A 25,000-nucleotide genomic window follows, 5' to 3' on the forward strand; every position below is an offset into this window, starting at 1 on the left:
TGTTTCTTTCTTTCTTTCTTTCTTTCTTTCTTTCTTTTGCCGTCATATTGTAGCCATGGAGCTCATTAAGCCATGTAAAAGCAATTCCAAAAAGAAAGAGGATGCTTAAAGCAAACAACAACTTGGAAATGGCAGCTTTGTGTAGAAGATTAAGTATATAATTTTTATTTTGGCGGATTGGTATTGTCCGCCTGGAACATAAAAATGGTCTTTCATTCGAATTCATAAATGGATGGATATACACACTGCAGAAAACGAAACAACATGCCGTGGACTATAGACCATTTATGTTCCAGGGAGGCAGACAATACCAATCCGCCAAAAGAAAAAGAACACGAACAAGACCAGGCATTTAATCATTATCGATTATTGATTGATATTGCTTACAGCATGCCGAGTGACACTATATATGCGGGGGGGGGGGGGGGGGGGGGGGGCGACATAAAGCATCTTAATTAAGTGACACCTCCCTGCTCCAATCGCAGAGAGGCAGCGCGTCTCGCCGTCCCAGTAACATGCAGACCAATGACAACGGCATGTGGGCGTGTGTTCATATAGGTGAGGTGCGTTTTGGAGTTTGCTAAATGACTGCAGCAAGAATTACAGTGGGACCGTACAGGCTGTGCGTGTGAGGGAGAGAGAGAGAGAGAGAGTGTGTGTGCGTGTGTGTGCGTGCGCACCCGGCGGGACTTTAATATCACACCACTGTTATGTTAGAGGCGAGCCGGCCGCGTCCAGAGAATCTCACCCCCAGCTCCTCCACAGTTCTGTTCCTGCAGGAATCTAAAGCGGTGATGATGAACGAGAGCGAATAGCGAGGAACCGCAACTTGAAGCCAATAAGCAGACAATGGAACTAGCGGTGCGCTGCTGCTGCGGCTGTGAGCATCACTCACCCCTGGGAGGAGAGGAGGAGACGCACATCACCACCGGCACCACCTGCAGGTCCCCATCAGCCCTCAGCACCAGCAGCCTCGCCGGGGCTCCGACCGCAGTACCTACAGTGTGTGGCGCGACACGCCTGTCTTTGGGATGCATATGAGAGAGAGCGTGAAAAAGAAAAAACACTTGTGTTGTTATACTCCGTGCAACGACAACTGCAGGGGGATTCGACCGTTCTAGGGATATATATATATAATATCTATATATATACATTATCACACACGTATATACTTCAAATCTCCTGAGAATCGGGACTCTCATCAGAAGAACGCAGCAGCGCAGCATCTTTTGCCAAATCTCCTCTTCTCCCCCCCCCTCCCCTCCCCTCTCCCCCCCGCGCACTACTACTACTACTACTGAAGGAGTATGTGCTATTTCCCCGTGACAGTAAACCCTTTTCGTGGCTATGGATTGCACAGAAGAATACGTCAGAAGAATTGTGTGTAGTAATTGTGTGTTGTCAAGTCACAGCAGCAGCAGCAGCGGCAGCAGCAGCCTCTGAAGCAGCAAACCCCGACCTGGAGAGAGAGAGAGAGGGGGGTGGAATTCCTGCAAGCGAGTCGCCGCCGCCGCCGTGTGTGTGCGCGTCTGTCTCTGTCCGCGGTCCTGAAAAGTACTCACATCTTTTTTGGGGTGCTGGTGTCGGGGAGCGTGTGTCGGAGGAGGAGAGACGAGACAGCATGATTGCGTGGCCCCGTGTGCGGTTATGAAGATATTGTGGTTTCGTCCTGCCGCCAGTGACTCTGGGACTTGAACAAAAGCAACAAGAGAAGGTTTTCTTTTTCTTTTTTTTGCCTCTTCTTTTTTTCTTCCCTTCTTTTTTTGGGTACCTCACCTTGGAGAGGTCCGGAATCTTTCCAGGATTTGGAGGTAGCTCATGATGAGACTGGCCAAAATGTGCCGAATAAACGCGCTGGGGATCTATTTGTGGGAAACGATACTGTTTTTCAGGTAAGCAGTGTGGCATGGAATGGACTTCATGTGTGGGGGGGGGGCATAATGATGTGAGGAGGGGGGGGGGGATTAGCATTTTTATTGCTTTGCTTCTGTCTGGGTGCACACAAAATGGTGCACGGCTGTCTCCCTCCTCGCGCACTGTGGCGAAACTCTCGAAGGAGAGAGAGAGAGAGAGAGAGAGATGTGGGGGGGGGGGGGGGGGCGATGGCAGCCAATTGCCACACGCTTGTCAAAGTTGCCATTGGTTTTATTTTATGTAATCCTTCCCGCACATAGTGAGTTGCAATAAGCCACCAGCTGCATGCTATACCCAGGCGGCGTGCTTCTTCAGAGGAGCTAACAGCGAACACTAGCGGCCGCTCTCCGTCGGTCCGACATTCCTTTAGCTCCAAAGTGTTGTCTTGTCAACAGGCATGTCAAAGAAAAGTACACGAATAGGTCATTGTACGTGTTCTCTCTCTCTCTCTCTCTCTTCCTCTCTCTCTCACTCACTCACTCAAAACACACACGCACGGTGTTATTTCAGCTTGTATAAGTGACTACAGAGGGCATACATTGCAACTCTCAACATAACAATGACAATGAGCGTTTCAAAAAAAATTGGTGGGGGGGGGGGGGGGGGGGGTTAAAGCTTTTGACCTATTTCTTGTCATATCTGTCAGGATGGAATCTTGACCCTTTGAAGCGCCACTACTGTCATCATAATACATTCATTTGAGTTCCACTTATCATCATAGACATAATGCTTTCCAGTTGCCTTTAGGTCCATAATCATCATCATCAAACAATAGTTATGTTTCCCATAATAACCATTTTGAGAACTGAACGTTCTGATGAACGTTTTTTGAAATCTTTTTACACCTGAGCGGGTTAAATCCACGGTAGTAGCCATATTGATTTAGGACCAATAATAACCCATTTCGATATTGCCCATTTCACTTGCCTAAAGCAGATGCCTACCTAGCAGGGGGTGAACCCAGCCTAGAAACACTGTTGACAGGAGATGTCAAGTATAGAAGAAGCTTATATAGAGGGAGGTTGTAAACAAATCCATGGGGCCAGTGTGTCCAGTTGCTATAGTATATTAACATTGACTAACATTGGCTCAACCTGTTAGTCTCGGAAGCCAGAAAAGAAGTCTTGCATTATTTGCTCATAGCAAAACATAATTTATTGTTATATTGGCAACAAATGCAATATATTTATTTTCTGGCTTGCAAGGCTATTCAGCTGTGCCAGTAGATTATATATCAATTGTCAGGTTTGCTGTGAATGTTTTTGAACTATATTCTATTTACCGAATTGTAGAAAACAAGTTGAATTACTTGGTTGTTTACTAGCTAGCTGATATCCTATAGCATAATAGTGGGATGTTGAGATTTTACATTCAGATGGGTTTCAGAGTCTCACAGAGTCCCCAGTCATTCTGCAATTCTGGGCCCATCTAGACAAATCCATCCTTGTGACAAAACTGTGGGATTCATGGCAACTATTATGTCATCTCCTTTCAACGTCTGAACTCGCTTCACCCGTCTTTCACTCAGTGAGATAGAGTGTAGGTTACCCACATTTTTAAGGTGATATAAATCATTATGATTGAAACATATAGTATTGATTATATTAAGTAGCCTAACATCAGTTGGACGTGTTTAGGAAATACCAAAACAAAAGTATATTTTGTGTACATTGGTGTTACTGTGATCATAGTTTACCTACCTTTTTATTTATGATTTGTATGATTTTATTAGGATACCCATTAGCTGATGCAGAACATCAGCTGCTCTTCCTGGGGTCAAACACATAACATATAAACATGATAATAGACATTTACAGATGACCAGCCTTCATTTGACCACTGCGTCACAGCCTGGGTGTCATTGCCCCACAGAAAGGTCTCACCTACAGACTCACTGCTGTCCTACCTCAGGGAAACATGGAGGAAGCAGTCGGTAAGATCTCCATAGTGAGGACCGTGCAGACTCAGCTGTTACAATACATGCTTAATGGCACGTGTGGGTCGACCTACACAGTCCTCGTGGGAAATCCTCCGAAGTGCACTTTTACTAGGGGTGGGAATCGCCAGAGACCTCACAATATGATAGTATCGCGATACTAAATATATCGTGATACGCTGAGTATTGCGATATTACATTTTTTATTTTTTTATTTATTTTTTTATTACCTTTTTCAACTGCAAAGTAAAGTCAACATGTTTTATCTAATAAAATAAAGTTCACTCTGCTCATCTCACTTCAATAATTTTTATTGCAGAACATGGTATTTTCTCAAGCAGACAGATGTAAACACTGTAATCTGTGTTGCATGTACCTGACAAACTGAACTGTTTGTATTACAGTCATATTCCAACCTGTTCCACCCCACGGGGACGGTACCGACCCCTTTTGACATTATTATCATATATTAATATTTTGTGATGCAATAAATTAGCGTTTTTAAAATCAAACGTTTTCAAGTATTAATATCACTACTATGTTACAAATGCATGTAGAATGTAAAACATTAGGTTGGCAATAGTTTAGCAATAGGTTAAAAGTGGACTTATATCGTTTTAAGTTTTCTATTTCCAATCGTTTTTTGACCCGGAACCGGAAATGGAAATGTTGAACCATGGGAATTGGAATCTGTTTGCGGCCATTTTGTAGAGGACATCGCTAGCTATCGTTCAGCGTTGGAATTTCTCCGTTCTACACTTCCTGTGGTCCACTATGGTGGTTCAAAGTTCAGCGTTCTGAATGAATCATATCAATAATTGTTATGATTCGCGATAATAAGCTACAAAAGGTAACGTTTTTGACAAATATTGAAACGCAGTCAGTTTCTCCACACTATTGTTATCATGTAGGAAGAATTAGATCTGAAATTAGTTACAAAATGGTTATACTGTGGGGGAAATAAAATAGTACAGTCGATTACAGTAAATATCAGTATCTGTTATTATGCAAGCCTGGTGATACTATATCCAAATTGAACTCGGCCATTTGAAAGATACTATATGTATATATATAAATGTGCGAATTGGCTATAATAAGGTAATGTATAAGCATATATTCTATATTCTATAATAATATTTCAAATTGCATTGGTCCGGATGGGAGAATTCAGTACTGTATATACAGAACCTTCAGTTTGATCATCTTCCCTTTATTAATTTCCTTAGATCTTTTGTACACATGATCTCAAGAGGGTACTGAATGAGCTCAGTGGCAGTTTTTTAAGTTTTGGTCATTATTATCATGGTTCTATTCACTGTCAAAGATGAAAAGAAAAATCATAATTCATATTTTCCTTTGTTTCATCACAATTTAAGCAAGCCTAGTAATAGACACAATATTTCTGACACTGAGAATACATTCATTGAGGTCCATAGATGTTCCTAGATACCAAGAATATGCAAATAGCCCTTGTAGAAGTGGAGCAATATTCCATTTACCTAGGTATACATTTTATGCAAATTTTCACCTGGGGTGGAACAGGATACTGAATGCACATGTGTGTGTGTGTGGACTACTGTACTATTACAGGTATTGAAATGAATAATGCAACTTCCTTATACAAAAAAAAAAAGATTTGTTTTAATGAATAATTAAATATCGATACTTGGGGTCCCTGTATCGATACAGTATCGCCATGCAAAGTATCGCGATACTACTACGTATCGATTTCCCCCCCCCACCCCTAACCTTTACCGTGTGTGAATCTGTGATGTTGTTGGTCTTATTCAATGGCAGATGTACTTGAATCCTCTCCCTTGTCGTATCAACATCACCCGTATAGGTTTGGGTTTGTTTCTCCCCTTTGCGTCGGTCGATGGTGCGACTCTATACGTTTTGGAACGCTTTCCTCCAACATGGCTGCCTGTAAACCACTGGTAACCACTTTTGAAAAGAAAATGCCTAATTCCTGTGCAGTATGTAAAGTAGAGTATGTAAAACATGATATTACTGTTCCACTGTGACTTGTTTACACTAAATTGTTTGTCGATACGTCTCCCATAGAACAACAGCAAAACAGTACATAGCAACCGTTGTCTCTTCCAACATGGATGGGAGAAGAAGTGCATTGTACCCAACATTAGCCTGGCGTGGCCTGGCCCCCAGCCCTGTCAAGTGAATGCAATTATCTCAAAAATACCAAATAGGATGTTTTTTTCCTCCCCACAACGCTGCTGTAATTTCCATTGAATACACATCCCGCATACCGTATGCAAATTATTGTATCGAGCAATTTGTACATATCTAAGGTGTTCTCCTGGTCTCGGTTCATATTTTCATTGAGCGGGGTCTCTCTCTCTCTCTCGCACATATTGCATTTTATTGCATCACGCACGGATTTTATTTCCCTGGGCTGGCTGTGCCTTGCAGGTATTCCATTATGTGAAACTATCAAAGGCCTTTTCTACCTTCTGTTCGACCCCCCCCCCCCCCCCCTCCCCCATCAGACCCCCCACACATCCGCCATTAATTTCTATTGAATAGGCAGCCTTTTGCAGTCGGAGGGTGATAGGCTCTTGCGGGGGTGGCTTTGCATTCAGGGCACACTGTTTAGTTAATGAAGTAGAATCAGGATATTGCCGTCTCAGCTCCCCACGCTGGACTCGGCAGTTCCCTCCTTAATTGATATCTCCCCCCCCCCCCCCCACTCCAGTCCAGACCAGAACTGCCCCCCCCCCCCCCCCATCCTCATTCCACATTCAGACTTATTACTAAACATTGATTAGCCTGCCAATGGCCAGTCCCCGGCCTGACGGACACACATTTAATACTCACACACACACACACACACACACACACACACACATACACACACACACACACACACACACACACACACACACACACACACACACACACACACACACACACACACACTGTATATTTCTTCTCCTCTCCTCGTTTCTCTCTCTTCTTTTATTATTCATCGAGGGAGACGTTGGAGACCTATGAATTTAGATATAGATGGTGTGTGGAAGTGGCTGTGTGTCCGAGCCGAGGTGGTTTGGTCCGCAGATGACCCTGAAAGATAATATATGGCTTCAAGTGTACAGAGGATGTGACCCTGATGACCTACTGTACTAGAAACCCTACCTACTGTACCATAGCCCTAACACTACCTACTGTACTATAAACATAACACTACTGTACTAGAAACCTAACACTACCTACTGTACTATAAACCTAACACTACCTACTGTACTATAAACCTAACACTACTGTACTATAAACCTAACACTACCTACTGTACTAGAAACCTAACACTACCTACTGTACTAGAAACCTAACACTACCTACTGTACTATAAACATAACACTACTGTACTATAAACCTAACACTACTGTACTATAAACCTAACACTACTGTACTATAAACCTAACACTACTGTACTATAAACCTAACACTACCTACTGTACTATAAACCTAACACTACCTACTGTACTATAAACCTAACACTACAGTACTATAAACCTAACACTACCTACTGTACTATAAACCTAACACTACTGTACTATAAACCTAACACTACCTACTGTACTATAAACCTAACACGACTGTACTATAAACCTAACACTACTGTACTATAAACCTAACACTACTGTACTATAAACCTAACACTACCTACTGTACTATAAACCTAACACTACCTACTGTACTATAAACCTAACACTACAGTACTATAAACCTAACACTACCTACTGTACTATAAACCTAACACTACTGTACTATAAACCTAACACTACCTACTGTACTATAAACCTAACACTACTGTACTATAAACCTAACACTACTGTACTATAAACCTAACACTACCTACTGTACTATAAACCTAACACTACCTACTGTACTATAAACCTAACACTACCTACAGTACTGTACTATAAACCTAACACTACCTACTGTACTATAAACCTAACACTACTGTACTATAAACCTAACACTACCTACTGTACTATAAACCTAACACTACAGTACTATAAACCTAACACTACCTACTGTACTATAAACCTAACACTACTGTAGTATAAACCTAACACTACCTACTGTACTATAAACCTAACACTACTGTACTATAAACCTAACACTACTGTACTATAAACCTAACACTACCTATTGTACTATAAACCTAACACTACCTACTGTACTATAAACCTAACACTACCTACTGTACTATAAACCTAACACTACCTACTGTACTATAAACCTAACACTACCTACTGTACTATAAACCTAACACTACCTACTGTACTATAAACCTAACACTACCTACTGTACTATAAACCTAACACTACTGTACTATAAACCTAACACTACCTACTGTACTATAAACCTAACACTACCTACTGTACTATAAACCTAACACTACCTACTGTACTATAAACCTAACACTACTGTACTATAAACCTAACACTACCTACTGTACTATAAACCTAACACTACCTACTGTACTATAAACCTAACACTACTGTACTATAAACCTAACACTACCTACAGTACTATAAACCTAACACTACTGTACTATAAACCTAACACTACTGTACTATAAACCTAACACTACCTACTGTACTATAAACATAACACTACATACTGTACTATAAACCTAACACTACCTACTGTACTATAAACCTAACACTACCTACTGTACTATAAACCTAACACTACTGTACTATAAACCTAACACGACCCACTCTACTATAAACCTAACACTACTGTACTATAAACCTAACACTACCTACTGTACTATAAACCTAACACTACCTACTGTACTATAAACCTAACACTACCTACTGTACTATAAACCTAACACTACTGTACTATAAACCTAACACTACCTACTGTACTATAAACATAACACTACTGTACTATAAACCTAACACTACCTACTGTACTATAAACCTAACACTACCTACTGTACTATAAACCTAACACTACCTACTGTACTATAAACCTAACACTACCTACTGTACTATAAACTTAACACTACTGTACTATAAACCTAACACTACCTACTGTACTATAAACCTAACACTACTGTACTATAAACCTAACACTACCTACTGTACTATAAACCTAACACTACTGTACTAGTTCAAGTTTCTCAAGTTTCTTTAATAGTTGTCATACAGAAGTACAGAATACTTTCATACAAAATGCTTCTTACTGTTACGCTCCAGAGACTGTGCTAGACAAGATAGATAGTATCAAATAACATAGTATAGCATGTAATTTAGAAGAAGAAAATGAGGTCACAGTGTTCGGTATAGACATATGTACAATGTTCTGAGTTACCATATAATATACAATACTATGCAGTGTACTAATGTACAGTACTATATAGTGCAAAGCAGAAATGGGATGAGGTACAATTTAGGTACAATTTACAGTAAGGTGTACGGGTTGTAGTGCAATCCTTCATCAATAAATATAAAGTGTGGGGAGTGGGTGCTACAGTGTGTTTGTTTAAAGTGGGTGTGTGCTATAAAGTGTGTGGAGTGGGTGCTACAGTGTGTTTGTTTAAAGTGAGTGTGTGCGTGTGGATGTGTGTGCTATGTGCGTTTGGTGGTTGTTGTTGTGTAGTGTTCATTGTTCGTTTAGCAGCCTGATGGCCTGGGGATAGAAGCTTCTTCTGAGTCTTTCTGTGCTCGCCTTGAGACTCCGGTATCGCTTGCCTGACCGCAGCAGTTCAAAGAGGCAGTTGTTCGGGTGACTGGAGTCTTTAATGATTCTCTTAGCCTTGCCCTTGCAACGCTTGTTGTAAATGTTCTGGAGGGTGGGGAGCCCCCCTCCAATTGTGCGTTCGGCTGAACTTGTCACTCTTTGTAGTCTGCTTCGGTCTTGTGCAGTGCTATTCCCAAACCAGGAGGTGATGTTGCCGGTCAAGATGCTCTCTATTGTACATGAGTAGAAGTTCTTAAGGATCTTCTGACTGACTTGGAACTTCCTTAGGCGCCTGAGGAAGTAGAGGCGTTGTCGTGCCTTCTTCACAACACTGCCAATGTGTGTGGTCCATGTCAAGTCCTCGGATATGTAGGCTCCGAGGTACTTAAAGCTGTTGACTCTCTCAACCGGTGCCCCGTCGATGCTGAGGGGGCTGTAGTCCTTGACCCCCGACCTCCTGAAGTCCACAATCATCTCCTTTGTTTTGCTGACGTTCAGGGAGAGGCTGTTTTCCTGGCACCATCCCGCCAGGACCTTGACCTCTTCCAGGTAGGCCCTTTCGTCGTTGGCAGAGATCAGGCCCACCACCACTGTGTCGTCAGCAAATTTGATGATTGTATTGCTACTCCGCTGAGCCACACAGTCGTGTGTGTACAGGGAGTAGAGGAGGGGACTCAGAACACAGCCCTGGGGGGCCCCTATGTTGAGGGTGATGGATGAGGAGGTGCAGTTGCCTGCTCTCACCACCTGGGGTCTGCCAGTCAGGAAGTCCAAGACCCACTGGCAGAGGTCATAGTTCAAGCCCAGGTCCCTGAGCTTGGCTATGAGTATGGAGGGGACTATGGTATTGAATGCCGAGCTGTAGTCGATGAATAGCATTCTCACATAGTTCCCCTGCCTCTTGTCCAGGTGTGATGCTGCTGTGTGCAGCACATGGGCTATGGCGTCCTCCGTGGACCTGTTGGGGCGGTATGCAAATTGCAGGGGGTCCATGTTGATGGGGAGGGAGGAGCAGATGTAGCCCTTTACTAGCTTCTCAAAGCACTTCATGGCTATGGAGGTGAGAGCTACAGGGCGGTAGTCGTTGAGGCAAGCAGGCTTGGATTTTTTGGGTACAGGGATAATAGTGGACTTCTTCAGGCAGGTGGGGATGACAGCCTGTTCTAAGGACAGGTTAAATATGTCAGTGAATACTGGGGCCAGTTGGTCGGCACAGACTTTTAGGACGCGGCCGGGGATGCCGTCCGGACCTGCTGCCTTCCTGATATTCACTTTTTTAAAGGTCCGCCTCACCTCATGCTCTGTTACCCTGAACACTGCGCCTCCATCAGCAGCCGACCCCCCCCCCCCCCATTGCCGTGGCTTGTGAGCTGGTGTTGTTGTTACCAGCATCAAACCTCGCATAGAAGGTATTGAGGTCATTTGCTAAGGAGATGTCACTGTTCAGTTTGAGGGAGGCGCCTTTGTAGTCTGTCATCGTTTTGAGCCCCTGCCACATAGCTCTAGAGTCAGCTTGTTCAAACTGGAGTTCAATTTTATCCCTGTAGCGCCGTTTGGCCTCTGACACTGTCCTCCTTACATTGTATCGCGCCACCTTGTGGTCATTCATGTTGCCTGCCACTAGGCCGTCGTTGTATGCTTTGGTGCGCTCTCTCAGAGCTTCACGGACGGATTTGTCTACCCAGGGTTTTTGATTTGGGTAAACTCTCATTTTGGTAGTGGGGATTGTTTCTTCCACCAAAGTACAAACATAGTCCAGCACTGTCTCCGTGTAGACATTAATGTTATCTGTGTCGCGGAACACATTCCAGTCTGTGCAGTCAAACGCAGACTGGAGCGTCTCCTCTGACGTCAAATCCCATTTCTGCACCTCTCGCGAGACTACAGGAGTACTTTTGATTCTCTGTTTGTACATTGGTGAAAGAAAGATGGACGCGTGATCTGATTTACCAAAGCCACTATCAGAATGAGCCTTGTAGCCACCTTTAAATTGCGTGTAACAGTGATCTAGGATGTTACCGCCTCTGGTGTTGCAAGTCACATGCTGATAGAAGTCAGGCAATACCTTTCTCAGATTGGCGCTATTGAAATCACCCAGCACTAAAATGGCGGCGTTAACGTTCGACGCTTGTATTCTATTTACCTCGTCGTGGAGTCTGGAGAGCGCGACATTGTTACTGGCTTGCGGTGGAATATACACTCCTACAAGGATGATCGCCGTTAACTCCCTCGGGAGGAAGAAAGGACGACACTTGATGGTTATATATTCCAGGTCTGGGCAGCAGTGGTTGGATAATTCCTTCACGTTAGTTGGATCGCTCCAATTGTTGTTAAACATGAAGGCAATACCTCCTCCACGTTGTTTACCGGACTCTGCTGTACGATCCTTGCGGTGGATAAAGAAGTGTTCGGCTGGTTGGATAGCGTGGTCTGGAACGTCCGGCGTGAGCCACGCTTCGGTGAAGCAGAGAACGTTGCAGTCTCTGACGTCTCTTTTGTATTGAATCCTTGCTCGGATGTCATCCAGTTTATTGTCAATTGATTGTACATTGGCTAGCAATATACTGGGCAATGGCGTTCGGTGGCGTCTGGATCTCAGCCTGTTACGGATCCCAGCTCTCTTCCCACGCCGTCTGGTTCCTTTGTTCCTGGGATCAAGGAACAAAGGATCTGGTCCCATTCTCCGGAGAATCTCCTCAGGCCATTGTTGCGGTTCGGAAAGCTGGTCCAGTGAGTAATCCAATCGGTAAGTTTCCCGTAATCCGATGTCTATAAGTGACTGACGGTCATACACATTAAATGCACCTACTGTTGGTACAGACAAAACTCTTAAAACTATAAATATTAACAAAAGTAAGCACAGTCTCGACGGAGCGAACAGAAAGGCAGCCGGACGTTGCAGCGCCATTCAGTGTCTATATAAACCTAACTCTACTATAAACCTAACACTACCTACTGTACTATAAACCTAACACTACTGTACTATAAACCTAACTACATACTGTACTATAAACCTAACACTACTCTACTATAAACCTAACACTACCTACTGTACTATAAACCTAACACTACCTACTGTACTATAAACGTAACACTACTGTACTATAAACCTAACACTACCTACTGTACTATAAACCTAACACGACTGTACTATAAACCTAACTACCTACTGTACTATAAACCTAACACTACTGTACTATAAACCTAACACTACCTACTGTACTATAAACCTAACACTACTGTACTATAAACCTAACATACTGTACTATAAACATAACACTACTGTACTATAAACATAACAATATCTACTGTACTATAAACATAACACTACTGTACTATAAACCTAACACTATCTACTGTACTATAAACATAACACTACCTACTGTACTATAAACCTAACACTACCTACTGTACTATAAACCTAACACGACTGTACTATAAACCTAACACTACCTACTGTACTATAAACCTAACACTACTGTACTATAAACCTAACACTACCTACTGTACTATAAACCTAACACTACTGTACTATAAACATAACACTACCTACTGTACTATAAACCTAACTACCTACTGTACTATAAACCTAACACTACCTACTGTACTATAAACCTAACACTACCTACTGTACTATAAACCTAACACTACATACTGTACTATAAACATAACACTACCTACTGTACGATAAACCTAACACTACCTACTGTACTATAAACCTAACACTACATACTGTACTATAAACCTAACACTACCTACTGTACTATAAACCTAACACTACCTACTGTACTATAAACCTAACACTACCTACTGTACTATAAACCTAACACTACCTACTGTACTATAAACCTAACTGCCTACTGTACTATAAATGTAACACTACTGTACTATAAACCTAACACTACCTACCGTACTATAAACCTAACACTACCTACTGTACTATAAACGTAACACTACTGTACTATAAACCTAACACTACCTACTGTACTATAAACCTGACACTACTGTACTATAAACCTAACACTACCTACTGTACTATAAACGTAACACTACTGTACTATAAACCTAACACTACCTACTGTACTATAAACATAACACTATCTACTGTACTATAAACCTAACTACCTACTGTACTATAAACCTAACACTACCTACTGTACTATAAACCTAACACTACTGTACTATAAACCTAACACTACACTACTGTACTATAAACATAACACTACCTACTGTACTATAAACCTAACACTACCTACTGTACTATAAACCTAACACTACTGTACTATAAACATAACACTACACTACTGTACTATAAACCTAACTACCTACTGTACTATATACCTAACAGCAATTTGAACTGTTACACCAGTACAATACCTCAAAAACAATTGTGGTAACACTTTACTTTATGATTAAGTACCTAGGAACTAATGAGGAACTATAATCATGTAATAATAATGATTAAGCACCTACCAATATGAACTAATGAGGACTCATACCTGATGGCTCAGTGCAGGGAAATCCTTCCAGGATGACTTCTATACTTCACTTCACTTCCCAAAGACACATTCAGTAAAGAACTACTGGTCCATTTGACTCTCAAATAACCATTTCAATCTCCTTTTGTACCTCTAATTCAAAAAGTTGAATGTCAGTTTAAATTATATTTGTTCCTACACTTTGTTACCATATATTTCCTCATTATTTCTTAGATGTTTCCCTTAAGAATAAAGCGTTACAGATAATTATCGTATTGTTGTGTATTTCCACTTAAAAACAAAGTGTTAAAGATAAGGATCGTATTGTCGTGTATTTCCACTTAAAAACAAAGTGTTACAGATAATTATCATATTGTCGTGTATTGATGATCATTCTGACCTCCACCGGCGCTTCGCATTAGGGGCGCACGTCGCTGAGCAATCCTTGCCGGCATTGTCTCCGACTCTGCAGCTGGATACTATGCTTCGGGAGGCGGTCAGCTGTGTGAGGGCTGACGGCCTCTCTGGGCGGGTGATGTTTTTGCGACGCAAGCTTCAGGTGTGTCAGTTGTGGGGGGACAACTGTACAGCTTGCGTAAAGTCGGCTCCAGGCTAGAATCCCTTGTTGCCCTCATAGCGGCGTGGAGGGGATTCTAGTCTGATGCCCCACGATAACATAGACTCCTCCTCAGTGAAGTCGTAGCTTTGTTTTCCTGGGGCCGTGATTTCAAGTCTGCGGTTCAATTCCCCGGGTCTCTGAAAAACGGATACCCTCTGCCACCGCGCTGGCCCCGTTTTTCAAAATGAAAACACCCGGCACGAAGCAACGGGGCTTGCTGCCGCTGCCGCTGCTGGTAAACACCGTTCTGTGAGAGGGACGTGTGTTGCCTTTTTCCTCTTTTTTCTTTTGGATAAAAGAGGAAAAGACAGCGGCTGTCTGTAGTGTGGCCTGTATCGCTATTCTCATGTTGTACAGCTTCAGTAGTAGCCGCTTAGCTTGCCACTGCGTTAGCTGGCGGCTACGCTCGGCTAGAAACGTTAGCTCGATGCTATCAGTTAGCCTGGAGTTAGCTGTTAGCTTATGCTACAACCATTGGCGCTAGCCGTGAGGATAGCAGGCCCTGGCACTCTGACTACGACGTCATCTCTGCCAGAAGATGGCGTCGGGCCTGCGCCATGCGCCTGGTATCACGGCTCTGTTTTTTCTTTTGGCGTCGTATCAGGGGTGAGGTGGTGAGGGGGTGGGTAAAATTATCCCCCGGGTTGCCCCCCCCCCCCCCCCTCAAATATGATTTTGTTTACAAAATGTGTGTTGATTCACTATATTTTTGGGGATACGGTGTAATCCCTCAGCTACTGCTGGGGTTGTGCTCTTGCTTAGAGAGAGGCAGTTTCTTGGTTAGTTCTTGGATGGGAGACCCCCTGGGAATACCAGGTGCAGTAAGCTAGAGTGCTTCAGTGTGGCGTGCCAGGGGGGAAGGGTCTGCTCTTGTTTAGGCCCTGCCCGATATGCTGGCGATGTGGGGGGTGATGTCACCAGTGACCGTCTGGTGGGGCCCCGATGCTGCAGCCTCGTTGGCCTCACCAGGCCCCTTTTTTCGGGGGGTCCTGGCCCTCAGGTTGTCCTAGGGCTGGGACCTCCTCCGCGCACCGCTGCTACGGCCTTGCCACGGGGTTGGGTGCTTGACCTTCGACCCTGTGATGGCAACCCGTAGAGCTGCCGCGGTATTGCTGTTTTCCTTACCGCACAAATTTGCAAAATATTTCCTACCGCGCGGTTATTACCGCACGCACACAAAAAATTAAAAAAAAAAAGTTTGAATGCATTTTTTTTTAGTAGTAGTCTACTCTTTATAGCATATAGCCTGCCTCTAGTCTAAATGTCTATCTTTAGAGGATGACTTTGCAGCATGAATATTGTTTGGGATTCGGCAAGCACACATTAGTTATTGAAAGTGAAACACGGATTTGAAGTTTCCCCTGTGGTCGTGCGCAGTTCACTCGGTGTCGCGGGCAGGGCTGGTTACCCCCCCGACCCTTTCTTATTATTATTACTATAAAGTTACTACTTTATAATAAAGGCATTCGTTTTGTGGCATTAACATTATATAGTTATACGTTCAATAACATCAGCGTATTTACCGGACGATAGCAAGGCAAGCAATACTCTATTCATATCTCAGTTCCTTTCTTTGCTCAGAGCGTGCTGAGTTGTCCCATTCTGCGGTCTGTTAATAAAGTTTTCAATCAGACAAGTGTATAGAACGAAGGGCTTTTATTATAACATTCGTTGCAGACAGTAAAATCATTATGTCTCGTTTAGTACTCCTGAAGAGCGATGGTAGTCCACTCCGGCGGAGAGTTAAAGCTAACGTTATTAGCCGTGTTGTGATGAGCTGACATTCAGGACGTAAAAAACGTGTGACGCGTCTCTCTTCTGACCAATCAGTGGTCTGCAATGTTTCACGTGACTTTTCTGGTACCCAATAGGGTCGCTTGGAACCTCGATAGAGAAGTAGGGTATATCTGCAGAGCCGCAAGCCCAACGAGAGGAGGGTAATTTATTATTATTATTATTATAAAAAACAGCGGTGACGCGGTATTCAGCCTACTCTGCGGTGGCCGTGATGTAACAGCGATACCGCGGTAATGCGGTAATCGCGGCAGCTCTAGCAACCCGTGTTACCAAGTAAACAAATCACGGAGATGGCCAGTTAGCCCGCATCCTCAGAGTGCTACTATCGTTAGCCCTCAGAATGGTAGCCGGGAGCCCACAGCACCCTAGTACTAGTAACGTTAGTATTGTGTATTAAAAAACTCACCGGACTGCGACGTAACGTTTTACCGTTTATTTGCTTGCTCCACCAGTGCACAACAACAACACACACTCTCGTTACCACAACGCTCCACATACACAACAGTTAGCTCTCAGAATAGCCAGTTAGCCCGCAGCACCAGCAACAGTAAGCGTGTCTCATTTAATTTCCCCCACTGAAGCGGGGTTCCGCTCCTCCTCCTCCTCCTGTGTGTAGACAACCAGCTCTGCGGCTCGCTCCACTAGTGAGGACTGGTCTCGCCCTCTGCTGGCGCGTGTGTGCACTACAACGAACCAGTCAAAACTCTGTTTCAGTGTAATATAAACTGAAACGCATCTGTGATTTTGACGACGGTATTGATTTTCAATACCGTCTGGATTTCTAAATACCCTGGTATACCGTAATACCGTCATACCGCCCAAGCCTAATAGCGAGCGCTCTGCTCTGACTCACTGAGGACCCCGTGGTCTTCGCCTTCGGTGGTGAAAGACTTGGGAAGGAGCTGATGGTGTGGCCACGACCCCGCTTATGTAGAGGAGCGGATGTGGGTGTGGCCAGGTGGATGGGTGTGTGCATGTGGAGAAAATTATTCATTATTAGATTGGATAAAGGGATAGTTCCACTAAGAGCAGAGCGCTCGCTATACTCATATAACTAGGGTTATAGAATAACCTCACGATATAGCCTATGTATTCAAGGCAAGGTTGTTTATTGTACAAATGACCCCAGGATAGGCCTGGAGCAATATGTCCAAAATATCATATCACAATATTTTTGTTAGTTTTGATGGTATTGACATCCTTTTTATCTTATAATACAATTGTGCTATTTCACTGTGCTTTTTTATTTTTTTTAATCCTGTCGCAAGGAAAAATGTTGTGATTAACTTAAAAATACACAGTAATGTATGTTGTATCATGTTCACAATATGAGGTGGCATGAACGACGGTATAGTAAAATGCCATATCTTTGCGTAGATCCATTCCTTCATATTCTGTATACTGTCCTGCTCTATCTTTGGATAGGCACAGCTGAACAATCCTCAATCCAAGCATAAATAAAAAGGGTGGTGTAGCCCCACCACTGAAAACATAAATATGTTATTGGGCAAATTTACAAGCTGGGCTCTTGACACAAGGACTGATGATGGTGTTTGACAGGTGCTTGACAGCCTCCCCAGATCCATAACCCCAACCATAACGATTAGTTATAAGTTATATTAGTATTGGCTGAGCGTCCCGCTCTGAGCCTTATGAGATATCCCTTATCTCCTATGATACCTATTGTATCTCCCACGAACAAAAACACATGCACCCCACCTGTATGGGGCCCCGCCCCCATGGTGGCACCGCCCATATAGCAGTGACTCTAGTCACCAAACACCCTTCCTCGCCAAAACCCGTACCAGGAAAAGATCCCTCAAGAGGGAACTCAGGACCGCGCAGAGCGGGACGCTCAGCCAATACTAATATAACTAGGTTATCTACATACCTATCGTTATATATCGTATTTGCTTCGCGTCCCGCTCTGAGCCTTATGAGATAATGGGGAAGAGCGGACGCGAGGCCCGACAAATGTACCCCCTGAGGACCCGTAAGCCCACATCAAGGGGTGCGGGGAGCCCTGTCACCCCATCCTTCCTAACGAAGGGGGGGCGCAGTCAACTCCACCTGAATGCGAACAAGAGGGAACTAGAACCCCTGGAACACACCGTACAGGCGGAACCACGTGTGACCCAACACACTGTGGCCCATACCCATACACTCCTGCTACCCGACCAAAGGACGGGAAGCAGGAAAGGCCACAGACCCCAGAACCGCCTGGGAGACAGAACCCCCGGTCATGTCCATGAGGTAAAACCTTACAAAGGGGCCCGGGGAGGACCATGAAGCTGCAGCACAGATGTCCTCCACTGAGGCCCCACCCAGGAGAGCGGTAGAGGCAGCCACCCCACGAGTGGAGTGCGCCCTGACGCCCCCAGGGGGATCCTGCCCAGCCAACGTGTAGCAGAGGGTAATGCCCTCGCACAACCAATGGGACAGGCGCTGCTCCGACAGTGCCTTACCAGCACGAGCCCCACCGTAACAGACAAAGCTGGTCGGTAACCCTGAAGTCCTGAGTACGGCTGAGGTAAATCCCCAAGCATGGACTGGACATGACAGGTCTAGTGTGAGGAGGAGGACGAAACGCCTGAACCACAATATCCCGGGAGCGGAAGGAACTCCGGATATTCTTAGGCACGAAAGCAGGATTAGGTCGCAGAGTGACACCGCAATCGGTCCGAAAAGACAGGCACTCTGGACGTACCGAGAGAGCACAGAGCTCACCTACGCGTTTAGCGGAAGTGACAGCCAGTAGGAACGCGGTCTTGAAGGACAGCTGTCCCAACGGCGCCTGCTCGAGCGACTCAAACGGGGCCAAGGACAACCGACCGAGGACCAATTGAAGATCCCAAGTCGGAGCCAAGGAGCGTTGCACCGGCTTAACGCGTCGAGCGCCAAGCAGGAAACGCTTCACAAGAGGGTGGCTGAACAAGACATCCCCTCAAACCCCTCATGATAGGAGGATATAGCCGCTGCATATACCCTCACCGTCGAAGCCGACAGTCTATCAAGGAGAGACTGGAGGTAACTAAGGACAGCATCCAGGGGGCAGGAGACTGAGTCCCGGCCCCCCGCCTTACACCACACTTGGAACATACGTCATCTGCCCGCGTAAGCGCGACAGTGGAGGGAGCATGCGCATTCCAGATGGTAACACCATCAGGATCAAGAACCTGCGCCCCTCTACGTACCCGTCCCAACAACTGACCTAACAGATGTATGGGGAAGAATCCCTGGCGGCACGGCATCGGTCCCAGACCTGCCTGGCCATGTCCAGACGTAATCCTCACCCGTCAGGATGAGGACCGCCCCGCGACAGTACCTCTGCACCCACATTCTCCCTGCCGGGGATGTGGGGAGCCCTCAGGCCGCGCAGATGGAGGACGCCCATAGCCAGCCGCCCGCCGCCTGGTGCAGACAGGGGGAGCGTACTCCTCCCTGTCTGTCGATACACGACACTGACGTCGTATCGTCCGTCCTGATCAACACCATTTGCGGACCAGAAGGACCGCTTTCAACACCAACACATTGAACGTAGCGCAGACCGGGCAGCATGGTTTGCCAGCTGCCCCCTACTGCGTTGGCCCGACGCGTTACCAGCGAGGGAGGATGGAAGATCGGGGATGCGCATACGCATCCTACAGGTCTATGGAGGAGAACCAGACCCCCACCTGAGACGATCCAAAAAATGCTGAACCTTCCCATGGGACAGGTCCAGCCTGGGTCTTACACCCCTCCCTCCCGACTTCTCGGGCAGAGAACACCGGGAGGAGAACGCCACGACGATGGCTTGCTTCGTCCACAGAGATTGGATCTCGTTGACCAGAGCTGTCACTGCTGGAGACCCTGACAATAGGGTCTGTACCAAACCTGAAAACGGGTGGGGTTGTGTAAACACAAGTCCCCGCCTCAGCGTTCTCTCCATCCACCTCGACATATGGTACTGCCGTAGTCATATGTGACGACACTCCCAACGCACCCGCCGTCACGTGGCGCAGGTCCGCCAGGAACTGTAGATAGTTGGCCCGGTCCCCCCGCTGTGCGTAGTCAACCCTGGAACCGTGCGAGGAGCGCGTTCCGTGTCGGAACACCTGACCCTGACACCACCCACGAGGTAATCGCACCCAAGGGGGAACCCCGACAGAAAAGGGCCGGTCTGATACGGGGGGCTTCCGATGAAAAAAGCCCCCCCACTGAACACCCCTCCAGAACATGCTGAAGGAGTTGTTCTGCAGCCGGACATGCAAGGTGTAAGGCCCCCATGGGTTCCTACACACCGTAGCCCTGCAGTGATATTACTACCACCCCAAATCATGTGAGCTGCGACCACTTGCCAATATTTCAGGAGTGGGAGGCACCAACATGATACCTGGCCTGGCGAAGGCGAGGCCGTGGAAGCCCGCACTGTGTGCCTCAAAAGGTTTCGAGCCCCCCTGCTGACAACACTTAAGTTGACAGACGTAACACCAGGCTCAACCAACACAGTTCAAGGTGTGGGAGCCGCTTGACAGCACAACATTCTCACGGACAGACCCAGGCTCAGCCATCAACTGGGTGTCAGCCCCTGTCCCCATGAGAAGCGAAAAGGGGGGCCGCCCGCGCATCAACAAAGGCACGCGGCCCGCAGCCAAAGGAAACAATCAGAGCCCACTTCTTCCGCTGGTGTTGAGGAAGGGAGTGATCGGAGAGCGGGCTGCTCGCGGCAGGACGGTGATGGCTTGTTTGTTCAAGCCGAACCCATCCTACATGGCCGATCCCTCGGCCGCCAAGGCTGTCGGCCTTGTGGACACCTGTCGAATCAACGCCCAGGATACCTCTGGTGGGGGAAAACATGGCCGCCTGTCGAGGGCCTCGTCATCGCCGCTGACGAGGCCGTGCTCTCTCTTCTTCTGGCTGCGCGGTGTGAGGCGGTGTAGGGCCTAGGACAATACCGCCCGCGCTCCAGCAGAAGACCAAAAACCCCTGCGGAGAGGGGAACCCTGAGCGGTTATAGCTTGCGGCTGGGTCAAAGCTAATAACGTCAACAACCTCGCGCAATGTGTCGACGTCGGCTGGCCCTCAAGGCCCCTCCACCAGACACCATTTTTTTAATCGAAAAAAACAGCAATTCGAACACAGTTCTAATCGTTGCCAATTCCATACCGTGGCGGTACAAGCCTTAACAGCCCACCAGCCACTCGCCAGGCCGACCCACCCACGGTGTCGGCCGGGCGGGGCATTGTTTCAATATATCAAAAACAAAGGACTGATGTTAACACGGAGCACCAGTGGTGATTGCAAACAGCAACCTCCACTGTGGTGTGCACCATGAAAAGGTTAAATGAATAAAAGAGCTAAACCACAAAATACTGTAGAAAGAGCAAACCCATACACACAAAGTTAAGGGGAGACGGACCAGAGCGAACTAGTCCCGCCTTCATTCAACACATTCACAACAGGACACCAGCCCTAGTTTAGCCCATTTACCAAAAAGGTAAACAAAGCCCCCCCCCGCACTACTCCCCCAGTACACCGATTGACCGTCAGTATGAATGGTTGAGAGGAGAGAAAACTGTAGCAAGACAGACCTTCTCATAGCAGAGTGACAAAACGAAACAATAGCCCACTACACAGGGCCGCCTCAGGGGTTGGGGGGCCTCGCGTCTAAAAACGCACAGGGCCTCACATTTCTCCCAAGCGGCCCTGCCCTTATACTACTAGCCTAGCGAGCGGCGATGTGGGACCCAGAACAACAATTGCCTGCGCACAGACACGCAACATGTTTACCATGTCGGCTGGACCCATAGCCCCACTACCCGACGCCAACCCAGATGGGAACACCGTTCAACAAACCCCGCCGGAACACAAGGTAACATACCTGGCTAGGCAACCTAGCCACGGCCTACCCTGTTGTCAACCCATTTACCCGAAAAAAGGTAAATAGGACTCAGCAAAAAAAACCACAACAGCTACCTACTGACCTTCATTGATGAACCGGGCAAGAGGAGGGAGAGTGACAACATCTCACGGCGGAGACATTAGAACAGCGTAGCAATTAGCAGTAGTAATAGCGTGCGGCATTAGCGATAGCATGTAGCATAGCATTAGATGTTTTAGTAGCACGCCCAAGACAGTTTGGAAACCGTTCCCTGCAGTGAACGTTCACCAAACCATCCTGCCCCCGGCGCCAACACACAACATGGTTGTGTAACAAAACAAACCAGCATTACTAACACTAATACCCATGCCTGAAGACACAGGGCCTACCTGAGTACAAGCTGGCCCGACAGCCAGTCTTGTACAGCTGAACCTCGATGTGCTGTCATCAAACGAGGAACATCAACATAGGCCCGTTGTGTCGCCGAAAACATGCGTCGAAGATGCCAGGGGCCAGCAACCTCCGGTAAGCTTTCAAACATTATGACTCTGATCTTTTCATCCTGCTAGTTATCGTATGGTGCACACATCCATTACGCTGGGACGAAAATAGAGGAAGGGTGTTTGGTGACTAGAGTCACTGCTATATGGGCGGTGCCACCATGGGGGCGGGGCCCCATACAGGTGGGGTGCATGTGTTTTTGTTCGTGGGAGATACAATAGGTATCATAGGAGATAAGGGATATCTCATAAGGCTCAGAGTGGGACGCGAAGCAAATACGATATATAACCACACTGTTACCTTAAACTAACCATAACCATAACCACACTGTTACCTTAAACTAACCATAACCATTCATTGAACATGAAAAATAACCTTGACCTTATCTCTAACCCCTATTCAAATCAGACTTTATATTCTAACCACTAACCACTAATTGAACCTTCAAATTAACCCTGATGTTAGCCATGACATGAGTTGGTGTTGTAGTCGTCAATGCACTTACTGTACCTACAGCAGTTGGTTCAAACCCTAGTCATGAATTTACCTGCGTGTTCTTTTCACGCAACTAACAATGACACACTATCATGTAGTGGCCCAGCGTCAGCGTGTGTATTTCACACATGGGTGTGAGATCGGGTTGACTGCAGCTACACCTGCAATTCTTACTGCAATCTCTAGCAGCAAAAGCTTTGCTAACGTGGAATGTTAGTAAACACTAAGCGTGAGTTATGCTGGGTGTAGAAAATGTAAAAAAAAAAGCATACTTTCTTTCTATCTACAAGCCACACTGCACCAGATCATATATAGTAGCTGTATTATTGTCTCTGAGAATACCATTCAAATATAAATAGGCTGGGATTAATGGAATTGGAATATTAACGATACAATTTACATTACCACATTGAAGCAGGCGTAAAATGCTTATAATTAACACGCTCATTGTCTGTTGTATTAGCTATTTATGGTTAGGACAATTGGAATTAGAACACTGGGCTGTGCTTTTTAACACACATTTGTTGGCTTGTATTGTAGGCACATTTTTCCAAAATCATGAATCAAGTTCTCATATCAATAATAATTGACATTTGACTAGTAAAAATCCTGGAGCTGCTCCATAGACAGTGAATAGTGGAACAACTCCCAGGACACTATGGTGATTTAACTGGGATATGAGGACACTATGACAGTAACCATGGTGATTTAACTGGGATATGAGGACACTATGACAGTAACCATGGTGATTTAACTGGGATATGAGGACACTATGACAGTAACCATGGTGATTTAACTGAGATATGAGGACACTATGACAGTAACCATGGTGATTTAACTGAGATATGAGGACACTATGACAGTAACCATGGTGATTTAACTGGGATATGAGGACACTATGACAGTAACCATGGTGATTTAACTGGGATATGAGGACACTATGACAGTAACCATGGTGATTTAACTGGGATATGAGGACACTATGACAGTAACCATGGTGATTTAACTGGGATATGAGGATACTATGACAGTAACCATGGTGATTTAACTGGGATATGAGGACACTATGACACTGTATGACAGTAACCATGGTGATTTGACTGTGATATGAGGACACTATGACAGTAACCATGGTGATTTAACTGGGATATGAGGACACTATGACAGTAACCATGGTGATTTAACTGGGATATGAGGATACTATGACAGTAACCATGGTGATTTAACTGGGATATGAGGACACTATGACAGTAACCATGGTGATTTAACTGGGATATGAGGACACTATGACAGTAACCATGGTGATTTAACTGGGATATGAGGATACTATGACAGTAACCATGGTGATTTAACTGGGATATGAGGACACTATGACAGTAACCATGGTGATTTGACTGGGATATGAGGACACTATGACAGTAACCATGGTGATTTTACAGGGATATTTCCTGGGATATATTCAGAGCTGTAAGCCCTACATTTAATTAAAACTCATTTAGATTTAATAGCTCAAACAAAAAATATATGAGCCCACAAAGTCTGTCACTGATTGATTTTCAGTGACCAACTCTGGTACAAAAACTCCAGTCATTTGATGACACTTCAGTGTCATACTACAGTCCATAGCCACACGCATACTAGAAGTCATGCTATAAGAGGTAGACCCTAGACTCAAGCATACT

At 45.4% G+C, this 25,000-nt stretch overlaps 2 protein-coding genes across 2 annotated transcripts in view; both read left to right on the plus strand.

Moving 5' to 3' along the window:
• LOC311243056 (kelch-like protein 10) overlaps positions 1–815 on the plus strand; it is a gene marked incomplete at both ends in the record, with an annotated part of 61,029 nt that extends 60,214 nt beyond the window's left edge. The window contains one exon of the mRNA XM_084332127.1: positions 780–815. Coding sequence (XP_084188253.1) covers positions 780–815 — 36 coding nt within the window. The remainder of the gene's footprint in view (positions 1–779) is intronic.
• A 1,006-nt stretch (positions 816–1,821) lies between these two features.
• Positions 1,822–25,000, plus strand: part of glra1 (glycine receptor, alpha 1) — a gene marked incomplete at both ends in the record, with an annotated part of 232,178 nt that continues 208,999 nt past the window's right edge. The window contains one exon of the mRNA XM_084332128.1: positions 1,822–1,892. Within this exon, the coding sequence (XP_084188254.1) occupies positions 1,822–1,892 (71 nt within the window). The remainder of the gene's footprint in view (positions 1,893–25,000) is intronic.

This window comes from Notolepis coatsorum, assembly GCF_963971535.1.
Source record: "Notolepis coatsorum genome assembly, chromosome: 16".
In the NCBI taxonomy this organism is placed as follows: Eukaryota; Metazoa; Chordata; class Actinopteri; order Aulopiformes; family Paralepididae; genus Notolepis; species Notolepis coatsorum.